Source organism: Mastomys coucha, unplaced genomic scaffold, assembly GCF_008632895.1.
Source record: "Mastomys coucha isolate ucsf_1 unplaced genomic scaffold, UCSF_Mcou_1 pScaffold22, whole genome shotgun sequence".
NCBI lineage: Eukaryota > Metazoa > Chordata > Mammalia > Rodentia > Muridae > Mastomys > Mastomys coucha.
In genome coordinates, this window is record NW_022196905.1 from 55,918,892 (window position 1) to 55,943,149 (window position 24,258).

A 24,258-nucleotide genomic window follows, 5' to 3' on the forward strand; every position below is an offset into this window, starting at 1 on the left:
AAAAAAAAAAAAAAAAAAAAAAAAAAAAAAAAAAAAAACAACCAACCAACCAAACAACAACAAAACAAAACAAAACAAAAAAACCAAAAAGATGTACTATGTTGCCTTCCATTTTCTGTCTGTGCCCAGAGTTGATCCCATGCCACAGCACTCATTACCCAAATAATGCCTGGAGAGAGCTGATCTCCCAGGAGTGCTGACACACCTGTGAGTACAGGTAAGACCACCAATTCTGCTCTGTGGAACCTTCCCAGAGCCCTCAGAACACAGGAACTGAGGATCCTAGATAACATAGAACAGGATCCTTTCTGTTTCTGTCTAGGCCGGGAACTGACCCTGTGGTACAGATCTCCATACCCAAATTCCTCCTGGAGAAAACTGGTCTGTGAGTACTGACACAAGCATGCAGGAGGGACAAGCCACAGTCAGAGACAACAAAACCTGCTAACACCAGAGGTAACCAGATGGCAAGAAGCAAGAACATAAGCAACAGAAACCTAGGCTACTTGGAATCATCAGAACCCAGTTCTCTAACCACCAAGAGCCCTGGATACCCCAATACACCAGGAAAGCAAGACTATGATTTAAAATCACATGTCATGATGATGATAGGGGACTTTAAGAAGGACATAAATAACTCCCTTAAAGAAATACAGGAGAACACAGGTAAACAGCTAGAAGCCCTTAAAGAGGAAACAAAAATCCCTTAAAGAACTACAGGAAAATATAATCAAACAGGTGAAGGAACTGAACAAAACCATTCAGGATCTAAAAATGAAAACAGAAACAATAAAGATATCATGAAGGGAGACAACGCTGGAGATAGAAGACCTAGAAAAAAGATCAAGAGTCATAGACGCAAGCATCACCAAAAAGAATACAAGAGACCGAAGAGAGACTCTCTGGTCCAGAAGATACCATAGAAAACATTGACACAACAGTCAAAGAAAATGCAAAATGCAAAAGGCTCCTAACCCAAGACATCCAGGAATTCAAGGACACAATGAGAAGAACAAATCTAAGGATAATAGGTATAGAAGAGAGAAGAGATTCCCAACTTAAAAAGCCAGTAAATATATCTTCATCAAAATTATAGAAGAAAACTTCCCAAACTTAAAGAAATGCCCATGAACACACAAGAAGCCTACAGAAGTCTGAATAGATTGGACCAGAAATGAAATTCCTCCCATCACATAATAGTCAAGACACCAAATGCACAAACTAAAGAAAGTATATTAAAAGTAGTAAGCGAAAAAGGTCAAGTAACATATAAAGATAGATCTATCATAATTACCCCAGACTTCTCACCAGAATCTATGAAAGGATCTAAGAAGATCCTGTCCAGATGTCATACAGACCCTAAGAGAACACAAATGCCAGCCCAGGATACTATACCCAGCAAAATCTCAATTACCATAGATGGAGAAACCAATTTTATGACAAACCAAATTTACACTATATTGTTCCACAAATTCAACTTTACCCTCATAGCACACTCATAGAGGCAGGTGGGATGGGATAGGGAGTTTCAGAATGGGAAATCTAAAAAGAGAAAAACATTTGAAATGTAAGTAAAGAAGTTATCCAATAAAAATACAAATAAAAAAGAAAAATAACATAAGTAATTAATTACATTTGAAAATATGAATTAGGATCCAAACTGAGAGCAACAGTACTTAATAAAGCCTCAAAAATCAAATAAAATGAGAGTATTTTAAAAAAGATGTACTATTTTTCATTTATTTTAATTGTATGTGTGTGCATGTGTGAAAGCATGCATGCATGTATGTGGTGGCCCTAGGTAGGAGTGGAATATCTTCTTCAATCATGCTTCATCTTATTAATCTGACAGGGTCTCTCCTGGATGCAGAGCATACAGGTTCAACTAGTCTGTCTAATAAGTTTGTTTCAAGGATTCCTCATGTCCATCTCCTGACTAGTGGGATTACAAAAGGGCAGGCACACCCACCCACCTGGCATTTCAATAAGTGCTAAGCGTTCAAACTCGTGTTCTCTTGCTCCACATCATACCAGATGAAGAGATTCCTAGCCTTGCTCTACTTTATTTTGGATAATTGTCATAACAACAACATGTCATTTTTAGATTTTTGACCAACTTCTCGTCATTGCTGGGCAACATTATTTGTCAAAGTTCATAAATAGTGCATAAGCAGAGCAGGGTTCAGTTAGAGAACTATTACTTCTGGGATATAAATGGACACATTATGGGATAATTTGACTTAAAGTTAAGTTGTGTCAATTACTGTATATTCTGTTTGATAATTCAGGATGTTTTCCCTGTTTTTTGAGATGGCCCCTTTATATAGTTCTTCTGGTACCTGCTCAGCCAATGCTGGCCTCACAGTCTCAGTTCTCCTGTCTTAGTTATTAAGACACATGCCTTGGTTATTAAGGATAATATTTCAGTGACAGAAAAGCAAACAAAAAGTCTTTAAGCAAAAAGTTTTGTAATTGTGTGTGTGTATTATGTATATATGTATGTATGTATGTATATTTTTTCCTTGAACTAGGAATAAAGCCTAGTATCTCATGTGTGTTCTCCCTGTACCACTTGTATTCACTGGCATGTTTTACCTAATTCAGATGATACCTACTACAACTTCATAAATCCAAGTTGTAGTGAAAAATAGGAATATTTCCTTTATTTATATGCATAGATGCCTAGAGCTGAACTTCCATTCCAAATCTGTTAGAAACTCATTAATAGGACACAGAAGGAATACACAGTACAGATCAGCTTATGTTAAATGAAAAGATAACAAAACTCTCAAAACCAAAAGGGTTAATATCCAATCCTTGTACTTCATGACTACCAACGGCTACTTCTTACTTCTTGTGCATGTACTTAGGCAATGAAACACATTCTGGTTGCCGTCATAGCTGTTGTACAACTTTGGGTAGATCCATTAGCAATGACTTTCACGGCCTCAAAGTGATGAATCTCTCTTTAATTTCCAATTAGTTAATGGAACACAGTTCCACTCAACTACAATGGGAGAGGCATACAACCTCATTTTACACTCGGAACAAAAGATTAGCCAATATATTAATGGCCATTGCTCACAAATGCCAGATGCATATTTTGGCTGAGTTAAGTTATTGTCTGTCCTGAGTTCTGGAGTATGGGCTTCCCTGATATGTCACAACCTCATAGAAAACTCAAAGCATTGGCAGAAAAAAGTGCATACTTACTACCGTGGGTGGGGTCAGGGGAGGATCAACATTATATTTAGTAAAGTTAATTTTTAGTAAATGACTGAGATTATGATTTTTTTTACCACATATGTGATTTTTAACTTAACATTTAAAATCTAATATCTCTAAATGTTAATTTTATTTTCCTTGATTCCATGAAACCAATGGAGAATTTCTAAAATAATACTTTAAGTTTAGATCAACTCTATCTAAGACATCCCCCTACACACACACAAATGCATAGGGATGGACAGAAAATGAGAGAGAGGGAGAGACAGACAGATAGACAGACAGACAGAGACAGAGAAAGAGAGAGAAAGAGACAGAGACAGAGACTTTGATTCATAGTGGATAGATCATTCCTGTCCCCTAGGAAATTGCCAGACGTTTTCCCACAAAGATGTTCAGCACCAAAGGCATTTTACTCTTGGTTGTGATGAACAGATGCTGCTTAAATGAATCCAAGAAGAACACTTACTAAAAGATCTCAAATTTACTCTTTGAAGACTCCACTGCTGCAAGCTGGTACCATGTCTCTGGAAATCAGTTTGACAGTTCCTCCAGAAATTGGACATAGTACTACCAGAGGGCCCAGCTATACCACTCCTGGGCATATACACAAAAGATACTCCAACATATAATAAGGACACATGCTCCACTATGTTCATAGCAGCCTTATTTATAATAGCTAGAAACTTGAAACAACTCAGATGTCCCTCAACAGAAGAATGGATACAGAAAATGTGGTACATTTGCACAATGGAGTACTTCTCAGCTATTAAAAACAATGAATTTATGAAATTCTTAGAGAAATGAATGGATCTGGAGAATATCATCAAGAGTGTGGTAACCCAATCACAAAAGAACATACATGGTATGCACTCTCTGATAAGTGGATATTAGCCCAGAAGCTTGGAATACCCAAAATACAATCCAAAAACCACAAGAAACTAAAGAAGGAAGACCAAAGTGTGGATACTTCATTCCTTCTTAAAAGGGGGAAATCATGGAAGGTGTTGCTGAGCCAAAGTATGGAGCAGAAACTGAAGGAAGGACAATCCAGAGACTGTTCCACCTGAAAATCCTTCCCATATTCAATCATCAAATCCAGACACTATTATGGATGCCAGCAAGTGCTGGCTGACAGGATCCTGATATAGCTGTCTCCTGAGAGGCTCTGACAGTACCTGACTAATACAGAAGTAGAGGCTCACAGCCATCCATTGGACTGAGCACAGGGTTCCCAGTGAGGGAGCTAGAGAAAGGACCTAAGGAGCTGAAGGGTTTGCAGCCCCTTAGGAGGAACAACAATATGAACTAACTAGTACCCTCAGAGCTCTCAGGAACTAAACCACCAACCAAAGAGTACACATGGTGGGACTAATGGCTCCAGCAGCCTATGTATAGCAAAGGTTGGCCTAATTGGTCATCAATGGGAGGAGAGGCCCTTGGCCCTGTGAATATTCTATACCCCAGTGTAGGGGAATTCCAGGGCCTTGAAGCAGGAGAGGGTGGGTTGTTGAGTAGGGAAAGGGGCGAGGGAACAGGTTTTTTTCTTTTTCTTTTTTTCTTTTTGGTGGGGAAACCAGGAAAGTAGATATTATATGACATGCAAATAAAGAAAATATCTAATAAAAAAACTGAAAAAAAGGACTCCACTGTCTTTCACATTGACTTTTTTCTCCCCTTAAATATAGATTTTGTTCTTAATTAATCATACACTTAGTTAATTTCTATATTCCAGAGCTTTACAACCAAACAAAAGTGATAAGTCACAGTCTTTGAACTCCTAAATAATCAAATTCCAAAGAAAGGGAACCATATTGGCAGGTTCTCAGAAACTGGTCTGTGGAAGCTCTAATTGGTAAACAGTATTACATGGTCCATACAGCTCTCAGACTTTGGGCTGGACACATTATATTATCAGGATACGTAGCATATTGGCTATCTTCTGCTGTAGGAAATAGTATGGAAATACTGATACCACTCACATGTTCAATGAATCCTCACAACTGTTGACAGATCACTCTATGATAAAGGTAATGTTATTTAAATGTGATAATCAGTGAAATTCAGACATATAGAAATAAAATACTTATACATGGTCACTTGTTTATAAAAGACAGAACCAGCAAGGAGATAAAATGGTGTAGGTCATAGCTTTACCTAGCATGCTATACAATCACTTAGGCGTATGTTTAAAGCATCTGTGCTTGAATCTGTGAGTTCATTATGTTTCTAAGTGTTTATTTAAACTTCTTTTTGTCAGTACTAAAATGTACTTAATTCTTCAAATCTATCCTATAAACATTTGCTCTGCAACTATTCTTTAGAATTGTTCTTGCTCTTTTTTAGAACCACCAAGATCACCCCATGCACTAACAGACACTATTATGATAGTTTGTAGATATTCCTAGAAGCAAAGGCTATAGTAATCCCATTTTTCTATCCTTGACATAAGGGATAATTAGTAATACATAATATATACATGTTGAATTGTTATTGGGCTAGTTATTTCATGAAAAGTAGATTGTTAAATGTGATTTTTGCTATGCAAATTTTACCCACTTCTGTTTTGATTTTATAGGTCCAAAAGTACATCAATCAGAAAACCTGGTAATGATGCCTGTGAAAATTTGAAATTACTAGGATTCAGAAGCAGAGACAGTGGTTGGTTTGGGGTTGATGATGTTGTGGTGAGAACTGTCCAGAGTGGTTTGGTATCATTTGAATTATGTGAACACTTGGAGAGGTAAGACCATAGGAAACAATCAGAGGTGACGGCTCTCTCTTACAGCATGTAATTAATGTGTAGGAACAGTCATAAGTCTATATTTTTATTACTCCTATAGAAATATAAGCTGTCTTTTAGGGTGTACTTAGAAATGCAAACCGCAATTGACCTGGGTTCTCTGGTGTTCTGCTCAGGATAGCTTAAGTAGGACTTTCAAAACACCTTGCAACATCAGTTTGTTTTTATAGCTTTCTCTTAACCCCAAAATACTTTCAGAACAGCACCTTCATTTCTTAAATACCACAGGAGAGTAATTAACTATTCTTATTATGCTCATCTCATAACTATTTGGATATAAACTGAATTTGTTATTTCAGTTCCTTCATTTAATGTCCTCATTTCCATGTTCTCTAGACAGCCCATTAAAGGAGCATGTTAGACAGTTAAGGGACATGAAGTGTTGATACTCGTGAAGACAATCCCATGTCTAAAGATAGGTTTCATTTCATAATGACAACTTTACCTCTATCATTATCTGGAGCCAAATTATGCACAAACACAGTGTGAGATGAGAGGGCAATTGAATGGGTGAGGGAGGCCTCTTAGCAACAAACATCCTTTGAGCAAATAAAAGAAGCAGAGGGATCCAGAGAAGACAGTGGAAGAGCTGGTTTTACTTGGATTTTCCCCAGTCTGGTGCCTCAGGGGAGCTATGATATAGCACAGTAGATGGCTTTGATGGTTCAACCTGGCAGTCCTCAATTGTGGGAAAAGGCTGCTCTGGAGAAGGGCTTTTTTATTGACTGGAGAATGATCAAGGGTTAACTTGCCCAGTTCTGTGATCTAAGTCTGTATCAGTTTCGTGGGGTGCTGTAATAAAGTGTCACAAATTGAGGCTATTATCTTACAGTTCTAGAACACTCCTCATACAATGCATTTGTTTCTTTTTATTCTGAATACTCTTTGGAATAACACTAGTAATATTGAATTAGGGTCATCCTAGTGAATTTATACACCTCTATAGGGAAATAATATGTTATACTCTTGAGTATTAGTACTCAAACAAAATTCAACCCAAAACAAGATCCACTGTAAAATCTCTCACAACCCAGAAATGGAGGTGAGTATTTTGTCTGCACTTACTTGTGTTTTATAAATGGATTTTTTTGAGCACAGTTTGCTTCTGTATTTTGAAGCATTACTTCAATAATATTCTATAACCATACTCTATTTAATGCTGGAATTATGAAAATTATGAATCTTAGTAAGTGCATAGTCATGCAAGGAGCACAGCATTCCCACACAAACCAGCAGGGCATGACCTGAAAACACTTAAGAGTGTAAGTTGAATCTTATGGATCTAGGTTCATTTTCAACAAACTTTTAGACTGAACACCATATGAAATTACAACCTGTGTATATAAGCATACAGAAGCTGGTTTACAAAAAGGTATATCATCATAATAAAAATATAGCATAAAAGATGTTTTTAAAATATATATCCATAGTGTTCATTTACTGTGAATTGAGTTTGCAGGTTCTGGGTAAGTCATTGACTACTGATTCTGAAAGCATAGGATGTTACTGTACATCTCTGTAGGCTTAATAAATACCATGTCATTGGTGAGGCTGAATTTATTACATCTTCTTCAATCATAAACAACATTGCTTACTATTATTTTAGAGTTTCATGCATCTACAAGTTTTAAATTTTGGATCATTTGTAGCAAAAATTAAAACAGAAATCAATTGTTTGGCTATGTCAAACTGTTTCCCTTACATTCTTTTCTTTTCTAAGAATGGAGAAACCTAGGAAGTTTAGAAGAGGGTGTGGTATTCCTTAGGGCTGAGGGTATTGGTGATTTTGAGCAGCCTGACATTGGTGCTGGGGACCTAACTTGGGTCTTCAAGAAGGGCAGAATATGATAATAATATTTCATATTCTTCATAACCATGATAATATTTCAACATACCCACATTTACATTTATTCTCTGAACATTTCCATTTAAAAGTTTTATTCATTTTTTATTTCATGTTGTTTGAGAAAGGATCTTACAAGATCTCACCAGATAACCTGGAACGTTCTATTTAGACAAGGCTGACCTCAAGTTCATGGCAATCTTCCTGACTCTTCCTCCTGAATGCTGGAACTATAGATTAAAACTAACCCATGCAGATTAATTTAATTTGTAATTGTTAAAGTCAAAGGCACAAATGCACATTATTCTATGTCCACATATACCAGAATCACCATAATACTTTTACCTACATACCCACAAGGAGTTCTTTAAGATCAACAACATAGCAGGAACTGTCCTCTTCCATGATTGCAATGCCTTCTTCTGGACCCCTCCTTGGTGGTATACTTATGTTGATGGAGTATTTTCTAAATTAATGATCAAAATATATTATAGTAAATACAAATGCCATTAACATAGTTGTTTATTGTTGTCATCAAGTATCATGTAGTGCACATAATTATATGTGCTGTAATTTCATACAGTTTGCAGGGCAGTAGATTTCTCATACCAACATCACCTCAAATGTGTGGGTAATATGCTTGTACTGTGGTTTGAAGACTGCAGCATCACTAAGTGATACTAAGTGATAGAATTTCTCAACTCCATGATATTCTTAAAGGACCACCCACGTATGTGCTTTCAATCACCGATTGAAGTGCTATGGGACACATGACTCTATAATTAAAACATTTGGGGGCACATTTAGTATTCAGGTGAGACAGGATGCTTACTTTAAGGGTATGGTTTAGATGTGGATGTGGTAGTACATACTTGTAATCTCATGTAGAAGGTCGAAGAAGGACTGTTGTGTGTTCAAGGCTGGCTGACCTACACAGCAAGAGGAAACCATATGACAATAATCAAAATCATGCTTTGGAATTTAACTTGAGGCCTAGGGAAGGATCTCAGTGAGTAAAGTTCCTGCCATGCAAACAAGTCTATAGACTTTAAACCACAAATCTCAGTTCAGTTCCCCAACATTTAAGAGCCTTCGCATGACAGTTACCACATGCAACTCCAGTACTAAGAAAAGAGACAGGCAGATGTCTGGAACTCATTGGCCAGCTAACCTAAGGAACACAATGAACTCTCTATGTTCATTGAAACATTCTATTTCAAATAATAAGGAGTAGTAGAATGGAGAGAGGTATCTAACATCTAACATTGGCCTATTTTTCCCCATGCATGCACATACATGTGCCCAAACATCCAAACTTACAGATGTATACACCCACAGAAACACATGCATATAAAACACACCAACACACAGACAAAAAGACAGATAAAGACAACAGAAGGACTTAGTTGATCTGAACTAGTTTCTTGACTGCCAAGGTTTCACTAAAGTCCTCCATTAATATAGCTAGTTGGCCATCAGAATGTTTGCTTTAAGTGAAAGTTAATAAAAATAACTTTCTCCCTGGGTCTGTGGTGTTTCAATGTCTCATCCCCTGTTCTGGTCTTGCCTCTTTCCCTTTGCACAGGTTTATAGTGCTCCACCTGTCTTCCCCAGTGGACAATAGCCACTTGGTTTCTTTTGTCAAGTCATTAGAGGAAGCCTGTCTCAGGACCACTGCCTGCATTGTACTGTCACACCAGAAGGACAATCCACATAGAGTGGTTATTTTAGCGGTACCTTCTAAGGAGTTAAATCTGGTACTAAAGAGCTTACGCTCAGAAGGGTTTGGAGGACTTCCAGAATCATCTAGACAGTTCCAAGTAAGAGAAGGAGAACAACTTCTTTTAAGGTTTACTGGAAACATATTTGGTTCGAGTAAGTATGAGGCAATATTTTTACATGTTCTACAGACTTTAAGCCACAAATCTTAGTTGCAACACACCCAAATGTGTGTTAGTAAGAAAGACCTCCTTAGAAATTAGGGAAACATTCAGAGACTAATCCATTTAGGCATTCTCTCTGCAGAAGGCTGTGTGTGTATTTATGGAATGATTTCAGGTGATAGTATTTTGGGACCAGTCTTCTCTATGATTGCTTCCTGAGTCAGGCTAGCATCTTCTCTTCCTCATGACAACTTCTTAGCTTCCACTCAGTAATATTCCATTTTTTTTCGTTGTTTTATTTTTTTTTTGAGATGGGCTTTCTCTGTGTAACAAGCCTGTCCTGAATTCGATTTGTAAGTCCAGGTATTCTCTGCCTGCTGGACCCTCATCTTACCCCAATCTCTCTCCCATGCTTAATGTCTCCTTCTTTATTTTCTTAATGATCACGTTCAAGGAAAATATTCCTTCTTCTTCTTCCCCTTCTATTCTTCCTCCTCTTCTTCCTCTTCCTTCTTTTTCATGCCAGTCTTTATTTTTATTACCACCTTATTTTATTTTCACAGATCTTCACCTTTTCTTATGTGTCCCTTGCCACAGACACAAATTTCTATTTACTCATTCAACGCCTGTTTATCAAGACTGTCATTACAAGTGGGTAGTCTTGTTGGGTGAACCATGTAACACCCATTATCTAGGATGATATGGGGCAGAGAGAAGAAATTCTGTGAGTAGAAATGAAAATAAAAGTCCTAACGCTGTACTAGTAATTGGGATGACTGAATGAATTAATGCTGAATAAATTTATTAATTATGTGTCTAATTTAGACAACTGTCCTTTAAAAATCCCAAAGTCTCCAACATACAATTATACCACAAAGGTGACTCTTCTGAGAAAGGTTTAGAATTCATAAACACTGGTCTTAGTCCTGAGATGAAATCAAAGGAATGTTGGTTTATCTTGATCTTTATCATTTGTTTGTCATTCTTCAGGACAGAGATGGAACATGGTTCCATTTCTACTCTGTTAGAGATGTTAATACAGCACTTATACATTTTGTTGCATGACCCTTAAGAGCCTCTTATAAGGCAAAGAAAATCCAGAAAGTGCTAGCAATTTCTTAAAGAAGGTTTTATGTAAATGATATTGTTGTCTTACTCCTCTTGTTTCAAGATGCTCTGTGCAAGTCTGTGTGCCTTCAATACACTCTCACTGTCTTATGTCCTCTGGCCTCGGAAAGTGATTCTGCTAAGTCCATGGTAACATATTAAATTAATCATACTTTTACCCACTCAGGAAAACATATCCACTATTATGCTTATTGCCACCTAGACACAAGCCAGAATAAGTAACTAAGGGAGTATAATGCTTGCTAAAATACACAATGCAGAAACCCAAAGCAGGAAACATAAAGAAGGGGAAGGGTTATAGTTTTAAACAATGATCACAGAAGAGCTATTAAGTATAAGATTCCCTATCCATCTCAGGAAGTACGTTCTAGGCATAGGCATTACATGTGCATGTAAATTGCCTGTTAAGGATCATCAAAAGCTTAAGCAAGCAGGGTCACAAGACACATTGAAAGACAGTGGGAGATAAATAGATCGGTTGCACAGACTGTGCATGAGATTTTGTTTGAGATGAGTGGTTCATACAGGTGTAACAGGACTCAAGCTACACTATAACTCAGTTGGGCATAAACTGCAAGGGGAGGATTGAAGGGAAGAGTCCAGGTAAGGAGCTAGTTTAGAAGCGGAGCCATTTCTGTAAGGTCTTGACTGACCTTCGAGGTACAAGTTGTGGATAGCGGGTTAGAATCATAGAAACACTCAGAGCCACTGTTTCTCTCAGGATTCTTTGGTTCCTCATACAGCTAGTACTTTAGCTTCCTCATTTGCCTTTTCTAGTGAAAGCACTCATTCGTGTATATGTACTTCCTTCCTATGATGTCAATAAAAGAGACAACAATCATTTCCGAGAAAATATGCATTGCTGTAAGAAACCTCTGGTTACTCACAAAATATAAATACATTTTTTTTTAAATGGCAAGTATCTGTGGAATAGTGATTGTCTCACTTCTCTTGTAGGTACTATGTGTCTAATATGTTAAGACTGGCAAAAACCTCACTAAAGGTTAGTTAGGTAATGCTGTCCTTCTCACAGTTAGAAATAAGTCACTTTTAACTTCTCCTTTATATGTGTCAGAGAATGAGGGAAAAATACTATTATTTTTTGTACTTTTTAATCATTTGTTTCTTTTTATTATAAAATGGTGGCTCTCAAAACATAATGTTCTATCTTAGTAACAGTACAAGACCAACTTTAAAACAGAGCATAACAAGCTGCATTTGAGATCATGAATCAGTTCCTGGTAAGCCCTCAAGAACTTTATCCCTATTTTATTTACAGATGTGTCTTTAGGGTTCCATTACATATACTACTAACTTTTAAAAGGAGTTGAGTAGAAATGATAGGTTTACAAATTCTAGATCTGAATTTAACCAATGTAGGCTTGTCTCCACAGCTTTGAATCCTGCATATTAATCATCACTTTCGAGTAATTGTAAATATGGAGGGGAAATTTTTTCAGTGAAAGTCTACTGAGATCAAAGTTGTGCCATTGCTTCTGATAGTTTTTGGGGTATAAAACAGAGACCTAAAAAGATGTTACTCAAAAGATCTGAAAACTTGAACTTAAAATTTAGACTACATTTTAATCTCTCAAAATAACATATTAAAAACTAGTATAAAACCTTTTTAAGAACCCTCCCCCAACTAAGTCATTCTTTTCTTAGATGTCTGCTTCTCTCAAATCTAGCCAGATTGCCAAAATGCAACCTTACAGAAGGGAGTCTGCCTGAGTCCTTTCTGTAACTGAGAACCATTCTATTCCTGCTTTTAACTGTAGTTTAGAAATTTATCAAAATGCCTTTTAGTAGCCATAGAAGGGAAACAGCAATGTCTTCTACATCTTTCACTGAATTCTTCCCTCTGGGTGAAATATAAAGCATTCATTGTGTAAGAGATAGCTAAGGGTCTTATGCTTCGTGGATTCCTGGAGAGTAGAACTTCCATTTGATGTTTCACTGCGAGTCTAATAAGTTTTGTTTGCATACAGATGCAGAATAGCAAAAGAATCTAATTATTTTTTCCTTTACTATTGTGCTGTCATTTATCCAGCATTTGATATATGCCACGTCTGTGAGCAATTATATTATTCATATTATGTCAGGTCATTTTTAAGGTAATATTGAAAAGCAAGTGTTATTTCTCCTTCTTTAAACATGAGGAAGAGCAGGGCCTAAAAGTTCTCTGAGCGTCAACACTGAACAGACATTACCATACTGACGAATAGTGGAGGCTGAAGTTGGCTCTATACTTTACAATTCAAACATACAAGCTCAGCTGCTCCATCACAGCTTCCTAAAGATGTGCTGCTCTAATGCAGACATATGCTCTCAGAGGAAGCAGTAAGACCCTCTTTACTATTGCAATAGTAGGATCTACAACCTACAGAGGTGAAATTTTTGTTCACAGAATTTCTTTGTTTTCAATGACAAGACTTATCTATGCCTTTGCTTTAAGAGCATCCACCATATTTCCTTAATAATTTTAAGAAATCCAGTAACGATTTCACTTGGAAGTTCTACAACAGCACTGCCTTTTTCTATAAGTTGGGAAATCTTTTATTTCTGTGCTCTTTATTAAGAATTCCACTAGCCAGGCAGTGGTGGTGCACACCTTTAATTCCCACATTTAGGAGACAGAGGCAGGGGTATCCCTGTGAACTCCAGGCAAACCTAGTCTACAGAGTGAGTTCTAGGAGAGCCAAGGCTACACAGAGAAACCTTGTCTCAAACAAACAAACAAACAAACCACAAAACAAAACAAACAAACAAACAAAAAAGAAAGAAACTAAGAAAACCATGAGATTTACGTGGTAGCCATCAAGCATGGTAAGTACGTGCAGAGTGACTGAGAAGTTGAATTATTAAAACATATTTAAAACATTTAGAGTGTTTGTGTGTGTGTGCATGCGTGTGCCTGCACGCCAATGAGTTTATGTGGATATCAGAGGACAACTTGTAGGGATTTAATCTCTCTTTCTACCATGTGGAATCTGGGGATTGACATAAAATATTTAGGCTTGGTTGCAAACACCTTTGCCTGCTCAACCATCTAGGAGGCCCAGAAGTTGATTTTTTAGTGGCCTTGAATTTAATTTTAATGTATAATTAAACAGCCACACATCACAGGAGAATGGAACACTAGAATATCCTATCCAAGGCCATGTCAGAGCAAATTGTGGTAGGAACAGCAAAGAGAACGGGGAAAGATCATTCTTGGAGAGTGAAGATAACTTTCTAAATACTGGAAAATGAATGTTTCCAAAATTTTAGTATTAGAAAATGCTGAAGAGGAAAAAAAAAGGGAAAACTTAAATGTGGAAGCTTGCAGAAAAACTTGGCCCACAACAGAAGAGAAGTCCTTTTAGTAATATACAGTAACCTGCTATGGCTGTTAGGTTATATGTTCACAAGCAATGATAACATGCAAGACACTTACATGTCACTTAGATTTTAGAAAATTAAAGCGAACTAACTATTTTATTGGTGACAAATGTATCTCCTTTTTAGGCAATGGGAAGGATTATGGGAAAGACTACAAGCTCATTTTTCACCTGCAAAGAAAACCCAGGCTAGAACTCCACATCAAAGAGGTGGATGAATTTGGGAATTATAGTTGTCCTCATTATAAAGGTACCATTACAGTCTACAAAGTACCCAGAGAGAAGATTGTCCCCAATTTGGATCAAACACTTCATGAACATTTTTATCAGCTTCCAGTTTGCAAATTACCATTGAAATTGCCAAAGGTAAGTTAGTAATCTATGTAACAGCTTTTGTTGTTTCTTTGTAATTTCCTATTAACAATGAGTTCTGCAAATAAATGGATATAGAAGGACAGATATAACAATGACAGATTTGATAAAGAAGGGGTAGATAGGATCAGTTCTAAAGTGATAGAATATGTATCAGGGTTTCTGCTATTGTTAATGTTAGGTTTTCTAACTAGAGCTATGTACATTGATCTGTTCTTTATAACATTTTGTTAATGAATGTGTTCACAATGCCATTCATCTTCTGAGACATCATCTAAGTTACTGAGACATCATTTATGAAAACACTGAGTGTATTTCAGACTATACATGAAGGACAGATCATTCTGAACATGGCAATAACATCAAAATAATTTCAGTAAAACCGATAGTTTTAGTTCCAGCATGTTATTTTACAAGTTATTCATATCTAATAATCTGTCTTATGTCAGAAAATCAGATTAAATTATTTTCTAGAAAAATCAAACACATAAAAACATCTTCACATTTTATTATTGTATAAGTACATTCCCATGTATGAGAATAGCTAACCTACCTTAATAATGTAAAATAATGCTGAAATATCATGTTATTACTCTCTTGCAAGAAAACAGTTTTTTTACTTTTAAAGAAAGCTAAATATTTTTTTTCTGTTTTTACCTTTTGTGTTTTCAAACTCAGAAACATGTTTTCTGCTTACAGATTTTGTATGTTTTTTTAGGTGTCTTGTGTAGCCCATTATTCATAAACTCCTATGTAGCTGAGGATGACCTTGAACTCTAAATCCCTTTTTCTTAAATGCCGAGTACTAGGAGTATAGGTGTGAAGCATCACAGCTGGATTTTGTACTATCCATTATTAACAAACATAAATTGTACTTCTGAAAAAGGATGTGCTCTGTTGTGTGTTCTTATAAATCCTGAACTACATAAGTGAAATGTAGTCAGAAACTATGATATCAAGAGTAGTGTCTACTATCCACATATGACTAAGCCATAAAAGAGAAATCTTGTGTCACTAAAGATATATTAATGAATCATAATTTGTTTATTATGATGAAATGGCATATTTCTAATATTTTGTTCATTTGATCAGGTTAAATAATGTTATACAAATCAATGGTAATATGTACCTAAAATTCTATTTCTATGGAATAATACTTTCCTAAATGAATGTATGTAAAATTTCCTAATGGATTATGTAAAACATGTATATAAAACTGCATTATAAGATTAGATCTGATTAGATAAATTCTAAAATAATGCATTAATAGTTGTTCAGAGGTTAAAATAGCATCTCCGGAGGTAAAAACAGTAGCTATTTTGTACTGATTACATTACTCTTTTTTTCTGTTCATTGGAATGTAACCATTAGACATGAAGAAAAATCTGGCTTACAGCAAGAAAATGGAATGCATTTTATTGGGGTGAGAGATATAAATACCTTAGCAGAAATCCACATTTCAATTAAGGCCATTAACATAACTTCCAAAACACAAAAATCTTTTTAAGTGCTTTTACATGCATTGTGTCATTAAATCCTCATAGAAGCTCATGATGCAATGCCATTGTTCTTATGTTACTGGGAGTGGAGACAGAGCAGGTTCAGTCCTGTTTTCCAAGATCCTAGGGCTAAGTGCAGACGAGGGAATCCCACACAGGAAATTTATTCCCAGGGTGGGTGTCCAGCAACCTCTGCATGGTTGCTTCCTAAGCAGATAAAACTTCTATTCTTAGCCCAGTAAACAGAAGAAAGGTGCAGGTATCTAGATTCTCTCTGGAAGTTGTAGAAGTTGAAAAAACAGGCAAACTACTGGGAAAAGTTAGTGAACAGCACACCCATGGGCACCAGCCAAATGAAAGCAGCCTTAGTGCAGAGGAGCAAGCGATGAGCCCTGGGAGCCTTTACCTGATGGCTTAAAGGAGGTACTGGGGTGCTGAGCAGGGAGGCACATGCTATTCAACCACTGATGGCAAAAATCTGAGCTACGTTCAGGACAGTATAGTCATCTAAAGGAACATTCACTTCCATTTGTACGTCTGCAGTTTGTCTCTACATTTATTCATGATTTCCCTTCAATCACTACGTGTGTGTGTGTGTGTGTGTGTGTGTGTGTGTGTGTGTTATGAAAAGCTGCAGAAGTTGGTTCTCTTTTTCTTTACTGAGCAGTGTCTCTAGCTCTTGTTTTGATGTTAATGGACACAATAATTGTACGTATATTGTCTAGGGTATAACTGAGTGATAGACATGTGTTCAGCATTGTGAGGTTCTGGGTTCAATCACCATTGGCAGTAACCAAGATAAACATATATTTATTAAGTAAAAGTTTTTCTGTCTATATAACATGGAATGATCAAGCTGCGACAATTAGCATAGCCATCCCCTCACACATTAGTTATTTCAATTGCCTAAAAGGAAGGATTTGAATGTGCTTCTGTAGATGCTACTCTAATGTTCAAGTCTCTGTTCACATGTTATTTGGTCTTTTTATTCCCCCATGTACTAGTCATTATTTAACCTATAATCCTCTTTGGTTTCATTTTGTTGTATTTAGATCTAGTCTGTTCTGGACATGTCTTGTCTTAAATGATGAGCCTGGCATAGTCTAGGCATTAAATGTGCCTGACTACACATGAGGGGTGCTTCATATCCACCCACAATAAACTTCCCTGAGGCTCACAACTCTGGGCTGCATGGGGTTCTGTGATGTTATCAGACTAGTATTTTAGCATGCAAGGCCTTGCCTGTCAGGCTGAGGAGCTGATCTGGTGAATATATAAAGATTTGGAGTGGAGAATACATATCAGGGATGCTCTGTAGGTTGCTTAGTTGAGTACATTTTTTCCCCAGAAAGCTGGGTTGCTGTTCTACAGCGTTGGCGTGATTAGGAGACAAATCAGAGCACAGTAGACCTTCCTAGCAGAAAGGCTCAAGAGTTTATTTCCATGGTATCAGACAATTCTAAGAGAGATCATATACACAGAAAAAGAAACTTTATATAAAAAAGCACATGACATAGGCTCAACCTTCCTTTATCTCTATTTCCTCTGTGGTCTGTCTGATTCTTGAAATAATTACGTGAATTATTCAAGCTAGCTAACTGCGAGTTTATACAGATTTCCTCCGTGAAAGTTTATATCTGATCACCATAATTGTGTCATGAGCTATTTTTCTGCTTTGACTCTGACACACACTGTTCACTCATCTGCCTGCTCCTGTTGGCCACCTCTTGTGTCTCTGCCTCAGTGTGACATTTCCCAGGAAGCTGTCCCAACTTCACTCTATTCCAACCTCAGTGTTGCTGCCATACACAGCCACAGATTGCACACTTCATCTGTTGTTGTAGCTACCATATTCCACTGCAATGCCTTGCTTATTGTTTCTCAACAGATGATTTTAAATACATTTCAACCTCGCTGTTTTTATTACCTTCTGTGGAAATTATTTTGACATTTTATTGAGGGATTACCAATGCCTGAGAAATACTAATACAGATTCATTGCATATCTGCTTGTGTATTTTGTATGTACATGTGTGTGTTTAAATAGGTGAAGATTAAATTATTTTCTAAAATGCTGATTCATATATATATATATATATATATATATATATATATACACTCATCTGTCACTTATTCTCAGTCATTTGAACAAATATGAGTCTTGCATTAATTGGCACCCTCTTCAAAAGCGTACATCTCTGTTAGGTACTGAAAGCAGAACTAGTTATAGGTATAAATATAATTATCTACTAGGAATCAAGAAAGGGGTATTGGGAGAAAAACACTAAGGCAGGGAATAATAAATATAAAATGAATAATAAATAACAAAGTATACACAGCTTTAGCATGAAAAAATCCACCTAGATAGGATTGGGAAATTGATGGGGTTGGGAGGGCTACCAAAAGCTAAAAATACATGTAAAAGCATGCAAAAATCCTATTGCTTTATATCTTTAAAAAATGTGTTTAAAAGAGGTTGGAATGGAGGTACATTTCCTATATGGGTGGCTATTCTGGAAGTGTTAGGAAGTATGAAAATAAGACTAATACATAGTATATGAATATCACTATTCTGCTCCAAGGAGCCATGGGCTTTCAAGCAAAACCCACATTAGATGCAAAATACTTCCCTATGAGTTGTTGACCAGAAAGGTCCCAGAAGCTCCAAACAATGCATTTTTTCCTCTTTGCTCTTGGTTGCCCACCAGAACAAAATGATAAGACTCTGTCAAGAAGACACTGCATGGTTTGTTTACATGACATAAAGATTAATATGCAACTGAACCAGCTTGGATCTTTCTCTCTATCCCCCATCTCTCTCAGCTAGAGTTCAAAGTACTGGAAGGTGCTATTCAAGTTTTGGGGAAAGTAAACTCATCTGTGCCCTCACTCACCTATACACCATGTTTGATGTAATAGTGACATGACATGCAAGATGCCTACTTATTAAATAGTTCCATTACACCTACTATTTTGGAGATAATCAACCAAATGCTCTGTGATTTTATATCAAGTCCACTGCATAGGAAAGACTAAATGCCTGACACTATAAAGTTGATTGTAAGCATGTGCAAAAGAGCCTACAGAATATTTCTAAATCTCTCTTCTTCCCTCTCTCCATCCCCTCCCTTCCTCCATTTTTCTCTTTCTTCCTCCATCCTTTCTTTTCCTTTCCTTCCTTCCTTCTTTCCTTTCTTCTATCCTTTCTTCCTCCCTTCATTCCATCTCCTTTTCTCCGTACTCCATATTTCCTTCTTTCTTATTCCCCTCCTTCTACTCTTTTGGCCTCATTCAGAAGAAGAAATCTCTTACTGAGAGCATTGTTTCTCCAGTTGGGAAGGCACAGTTGACAATATAGATGAACATATTTTTCTACTCAACTTTGCCATACAATGCCTGATAAATACGGAAGTTCAGAAAGTGTTTTATGAATAACTAGATCAATGAGGTCATTTCCACAAGTCTTAAAAGTATTCAACCTTGAAACTTATCATCTTGAAACTACATCATCACTTTAAAGATAGAACATCTTAAATGTCTGCTGCTTTTCGTAGACAAATTGACTATCAATATGCCATCTGTACTTTCCTTTCTTCCCAGATGGGTTTGTACCGGGCTTTCCAGATTCACACTCTTGGCCATAACTTTTACACAAAACTTTTTCAAATAAGTTCCACGGGGCTGAGAAAGAATCTGTGGCTGCGGAAGTGTTTTTCCTCTTTTACAGCCAGTGAATACCTAAATGGGAATTGAAACCATGACCTTTGTTTTGTGAGAACAGACTTCTTCCACAAAGTTTAGAATTAAAAACAGCCCAGCTCAGCTAAGCAGAATTGAAATGTTTCACTTGTCAGTAAATAGAAGTACCCACAGAACGCAAATAGTAAATGCTTTTAACAAAATAAATGCTGTGGCTTAATTTCCATAAGTACAAGAAGTTAATAATGTTAAGCACTACTTAGAACAAACTTTTTGAACACTTTCTCCTCTGCCATGATCCTAGCTTAAGACATGCTAACATTAAACCTTTATAACAAGCAAGTCTACCGTAGTATGTTGGGAAGGTCCTGAGAACTAGGTGATTGTGACAGGGTTGTAGTCTGAATATATTTTTATAACCATGAGTTTAGGACTTTGAGAATATTTGAACAATAAGCATGTCAAAGACACAGTGTGTCATTAAACCATCACTATGTGCTCTGTGTGTATGCAGTCACATATATTTGCACACAAGCAATCACAGAGTAAAATGCTAATGTAGACTGAGGTTCCTCAAAGTGAAGATCAGCTGTAACTTATACTTATTTGTTTCCTGTTTGAGAGAATACCTGACACCCTTCGACCTCTACATTTTGCTTATTCAGAGATTAACTCCTTTAGAAACTGTTTGGTATGCCAAGAGTCTAATGTACAATAATGCTCCTGTATAAATTGCATAATATGTACTTTTTTTTGTCACTGGGAACTTATGAGAAACAAGCTAAGGAAGGAAGGATTTATTCTGGCTCGGATAAAGGTGAAAGTCCATGAGGACAGGAAGGTTTGGTGACAAGGGTGGTTTATTGGTACAGCATTGGGGTGTTTTACTATTTAAATACTTCAGGAATCAGAGAGAAACAACTATTGGACCCGATGTTCCTTTTCCTTTTTACATTTTAATTTAGTCTGGACCCTCTATCCCATGGGATTTTGCAGCCCCCGTTCTGAGTGAGTTTTCCATTCTCAGTCTAATGTCACTGTACACACCCTTGTAGACACTAGAGGTGTGTTTTCCAGCAATCACAAATCCATCTAAGATGACGAGAAAGAATAGTGATCACAGTCTAAAGCTTGGCTGGCCTTTCTATGCCCATCCTTCATTTAGAGCAGCAGTTCTCAAGCTGTCAGTCATGATACCTTTGGGCGTTGAACAACCTTTTCACAGGGGTCACATATCCTGCATATCAGGTATTTACATTACAATTCATAACAGTATCAAAATTATAGTTATGAAGTAGCAGCAAAATGGAAAATAATTTTATTGTTTGGGGTCACCATGACATGAAGAACTATAATAAAGGGTTACAGTATTAGGAAGATTGACAACCATTGATTTAGAAGGCAAGGCATCTTTCAAAGCATCCGTCAAATCACATATCTGTTGCAAACACTGCAACATGATTCTGTTTTTTTTTCAGAGAAAAGGCTCCGTTCATGTGCAGGAAATATGTTCCAAGTGTGATGGCTATTCCTGGTTGTCAACTTGACTATATCTGGAATTGAGTGTAATTCAGAAATGGAGGGCACACCTGTGATCCAGATCTTGAAACTGGAAAGCTCAGGCTTCTGACCCAGATCTTAACATGGAGATCTTGAGGCATAATGACCATGAAAAACTTAGGCTCAGGCAAGGTGGAAGATAGTTTTAATCCCAGGAGACTAAGACAAGTAGATCTCTGAGTTCAAGGCCAGCCTGAGACAAAGCAAGTCCCAAATCCAGGCATGGTGGTGCACACCTTTAATCTGGGGACACACCTTCTGCTGGAGGTTTACATAATGACATTGGAAGAAGGAAGACTCAGTCTTCTTTGACTGCTTACACTTAATTGTCAACACATCTGTTGGAACCTACTTTAGGATTCCAGCTTATACAGAAGACCAGCTGAAACAGCTAGCTAAGTGGCACTGAGCAACTACTAGATTCTTGGACTTCTCATTTACAGCTGCTCATTGTTGGGTTAGTTGGATTAAAGACTGTAAGTCATTATAATAAATTCCCTTAATATATAGAAACATTCCATAAATTCTGTGACTCTAGAGAACTCCGACTTATACAGTCCTAAAAGCCAAAACGTACTGTGTAGCTATTTCCCTAAATTAGGAATTGTGTTTATATGTATTCACAGCTAGCAAATTCCTATAATCATGTTGAATCCACAAAGTGAAGGCTGCTAGGAGAAGACTGGCTCTCACATGGTTAGGAGGCTAGTCTCATTGCCCACCCTGACAGTGACACACTTCCTCTAACAAGGCCACACCTCCTAATAGTGTGGGCCAAGCATGTTCAAACCAACACACTGTGATTCCTCGTGGGTGCTAGAAATTATTGAAACCTAAGTAAATAACATTTTTAAGGTATCCATAGCTATGAGAAAGTTTAGTTTATAAATTAGACAGAGTAAGGTATAAATAAGCACAACTAACAATAAAATGGAACAACTGATAATTTACTATTAAAAAGTTCTATAAGATTTATCTATTATCTCTGGTATTCCTAATTAATAATTTTAACTACAACTGACCATGATACCATGGAGATTAAAGGATGCTGAATCCAGAAAATACACAGCACTCATAAGGGAAAGCTACTGTAAAGTCTCTACATAGCCTGCTTGGCTATTGATTCCAGGCCTTTGTATCTCATCCTCTTCACTTGTTCAGCTACAATCCCACAGTTAGCCTGTCCCTGCTTGTAGGGTACTCTACCCTGGCTTCCAATTTAAGTCTGTGTTAAATGATTTCTCTGTCCTGAATGGTCCTCCTAACATCTACCTATATGTCAATAACTCAATCTTCATCTTATGGTCAAGTTCTACATTCTCGAATCTAATTAATAGCAAATATATTTCTGGATTCTTAACCCAGCACTCTAGAGCCTTCTTCTTTGATTTAACTGTGTTTCCCTCTAAAGCCCTGGGGCCTCAAGTGTTAGCTATATTGTAGAAACATTGACATGGCAAGAATTTAAGTAAGCTCTGTGACTGCAGGGGAACTCCGTTCTGTTCCTTCATTTTTCAGTAAGAAGGATGTGGAACAATGCTTGGCATAGTTAGATGCAACAAATGTATTAATAAATACAGCTTACATTATAGATAATAAAATGAGGAGAAAGTGAGACATGTTAAGGAAAGAAACGAATTAGCATCAGAGAATAAACAAAATTGGTGACGTGTGTTAAAGTAGAAAAGTTACAGAAGACCAACAGTGAATTACCTTCAGGACAGAGAAGAAACACAAGACAAGAAGCCTCTTTGACTACAGTCCTGGGAAAGCATCAGCTAAAGTAATGAAAATAGTAAATATCTAGACTCCATGATGCCATCGATGAAAAGCATCATGTATACTATTCATATGGTGGGTAGGAAGTTGAGTTGAGGTTTGAAAAATGATCTGGCTGGTCATAATGGTCTTTGGTAACCAAGAAATCCTTCTGAAAACGACCATGTCAGCAATACAGGTGAAAATTTGAGGCCTCCTAATACAATCAATTCCAGTAAATCATTTCTAAGCTGTGCCTGAAGCAACTCTTTTCAGAAATGTTCCAGAACATTCTGTTGACATTACACGCATTTGCATGCTGGAAGAAAGAAAGCACCTTTAAAACAAAATGAGTTTTTAAGTGGAAGGAAGTGGTTAGAGTGCTTGGTGCCAGAACATGTGCTTCTGAAATTACCCAGATGGCTGTCTATGTGACATTTGGTTGTTTTTCGTCATCTTGGGTTGTGATGGCCTTGTAATTCTCCCACATGTTTGGCGGTTTTGCTTTGAATACAGTCAGGGCCCCAGTCACAGAGCTGGCGTCTACCTAAGGCTGGGGTTCTGAGTAATACCTCAGTCGCAGGCTTACATAAGCAATCCTGACCTAACTTCTCCTGAGACTGAACTTCCTTAAAAAAAAAGACCCTGTGAACTCATGACATATTGTCATGCCATTTCTAGTTAAAAAAAAAAAAGTGTCGCAACATTTGCTCTTCCACCACATTAAATAGGTTAGAGGGAGGAACTGTGAATGTGCTACTGTAAGAGCTGGTTTATCAAAAGCATCACTTTCTCTCTGTTTGAGACATTCCTTGCCTACTCCCTACCATGCTAAAAATGATTTTTAAAATATATTTTTTCCATAGTTAGTCTCTGTAACTCCTTCCATGGGTATTTTGTTCCCCCTTTTAAGAAGGAATGAAGTGTCCACATTAAGGAAGGACAATCCAGCCTGATATAGCTGTGTCCTGAGAGGCTCTGACAGTACCTGACTAATACAGAAGTAGAGGCTCACAGCCATCCATTGAACTGAGTACAGGGTCCCCAAATGAAGGAGCTGGAGAAAGGACCAAAGGAGCTGAAGGGTTTGCAGGCCCTTAGGACGAACA

The 24,258-nt window shown here is 37.1% G+C and overlaps 1 protein-coding gene across 1 annotated transcript in view; it reads left to right on the forward strand.

Annotated features, from left to right (window-relative positions):
- The window catches only part of Dthd1 (death domain containing 1), a 71,189-nt gene that overhangs the window by 22,094 nt on the left and 24,837 nt on the right, over nucleotides 1–24,258 (forward strand). Inside the window, exons 6-8 of the mRNA XM_031341003.1 lie at nucleotides 5,804–5,968; nucleotides 9,457–9,746; nucleotides 14,390–14,628. Of these exons, the coding sequence (XP_031196863.1) occupies nucleotides 5,804–5,968; nucleotides 9,457–9,746; nucleotides 14,390–14,628 (694 nt within the window). The remainder of the gene's footprint in view (nucleotides 1–5,803; nucleotides 5,969–9,456; nucleotides 9,747–14,389; nucleotides 14,629–24,258) is intronic.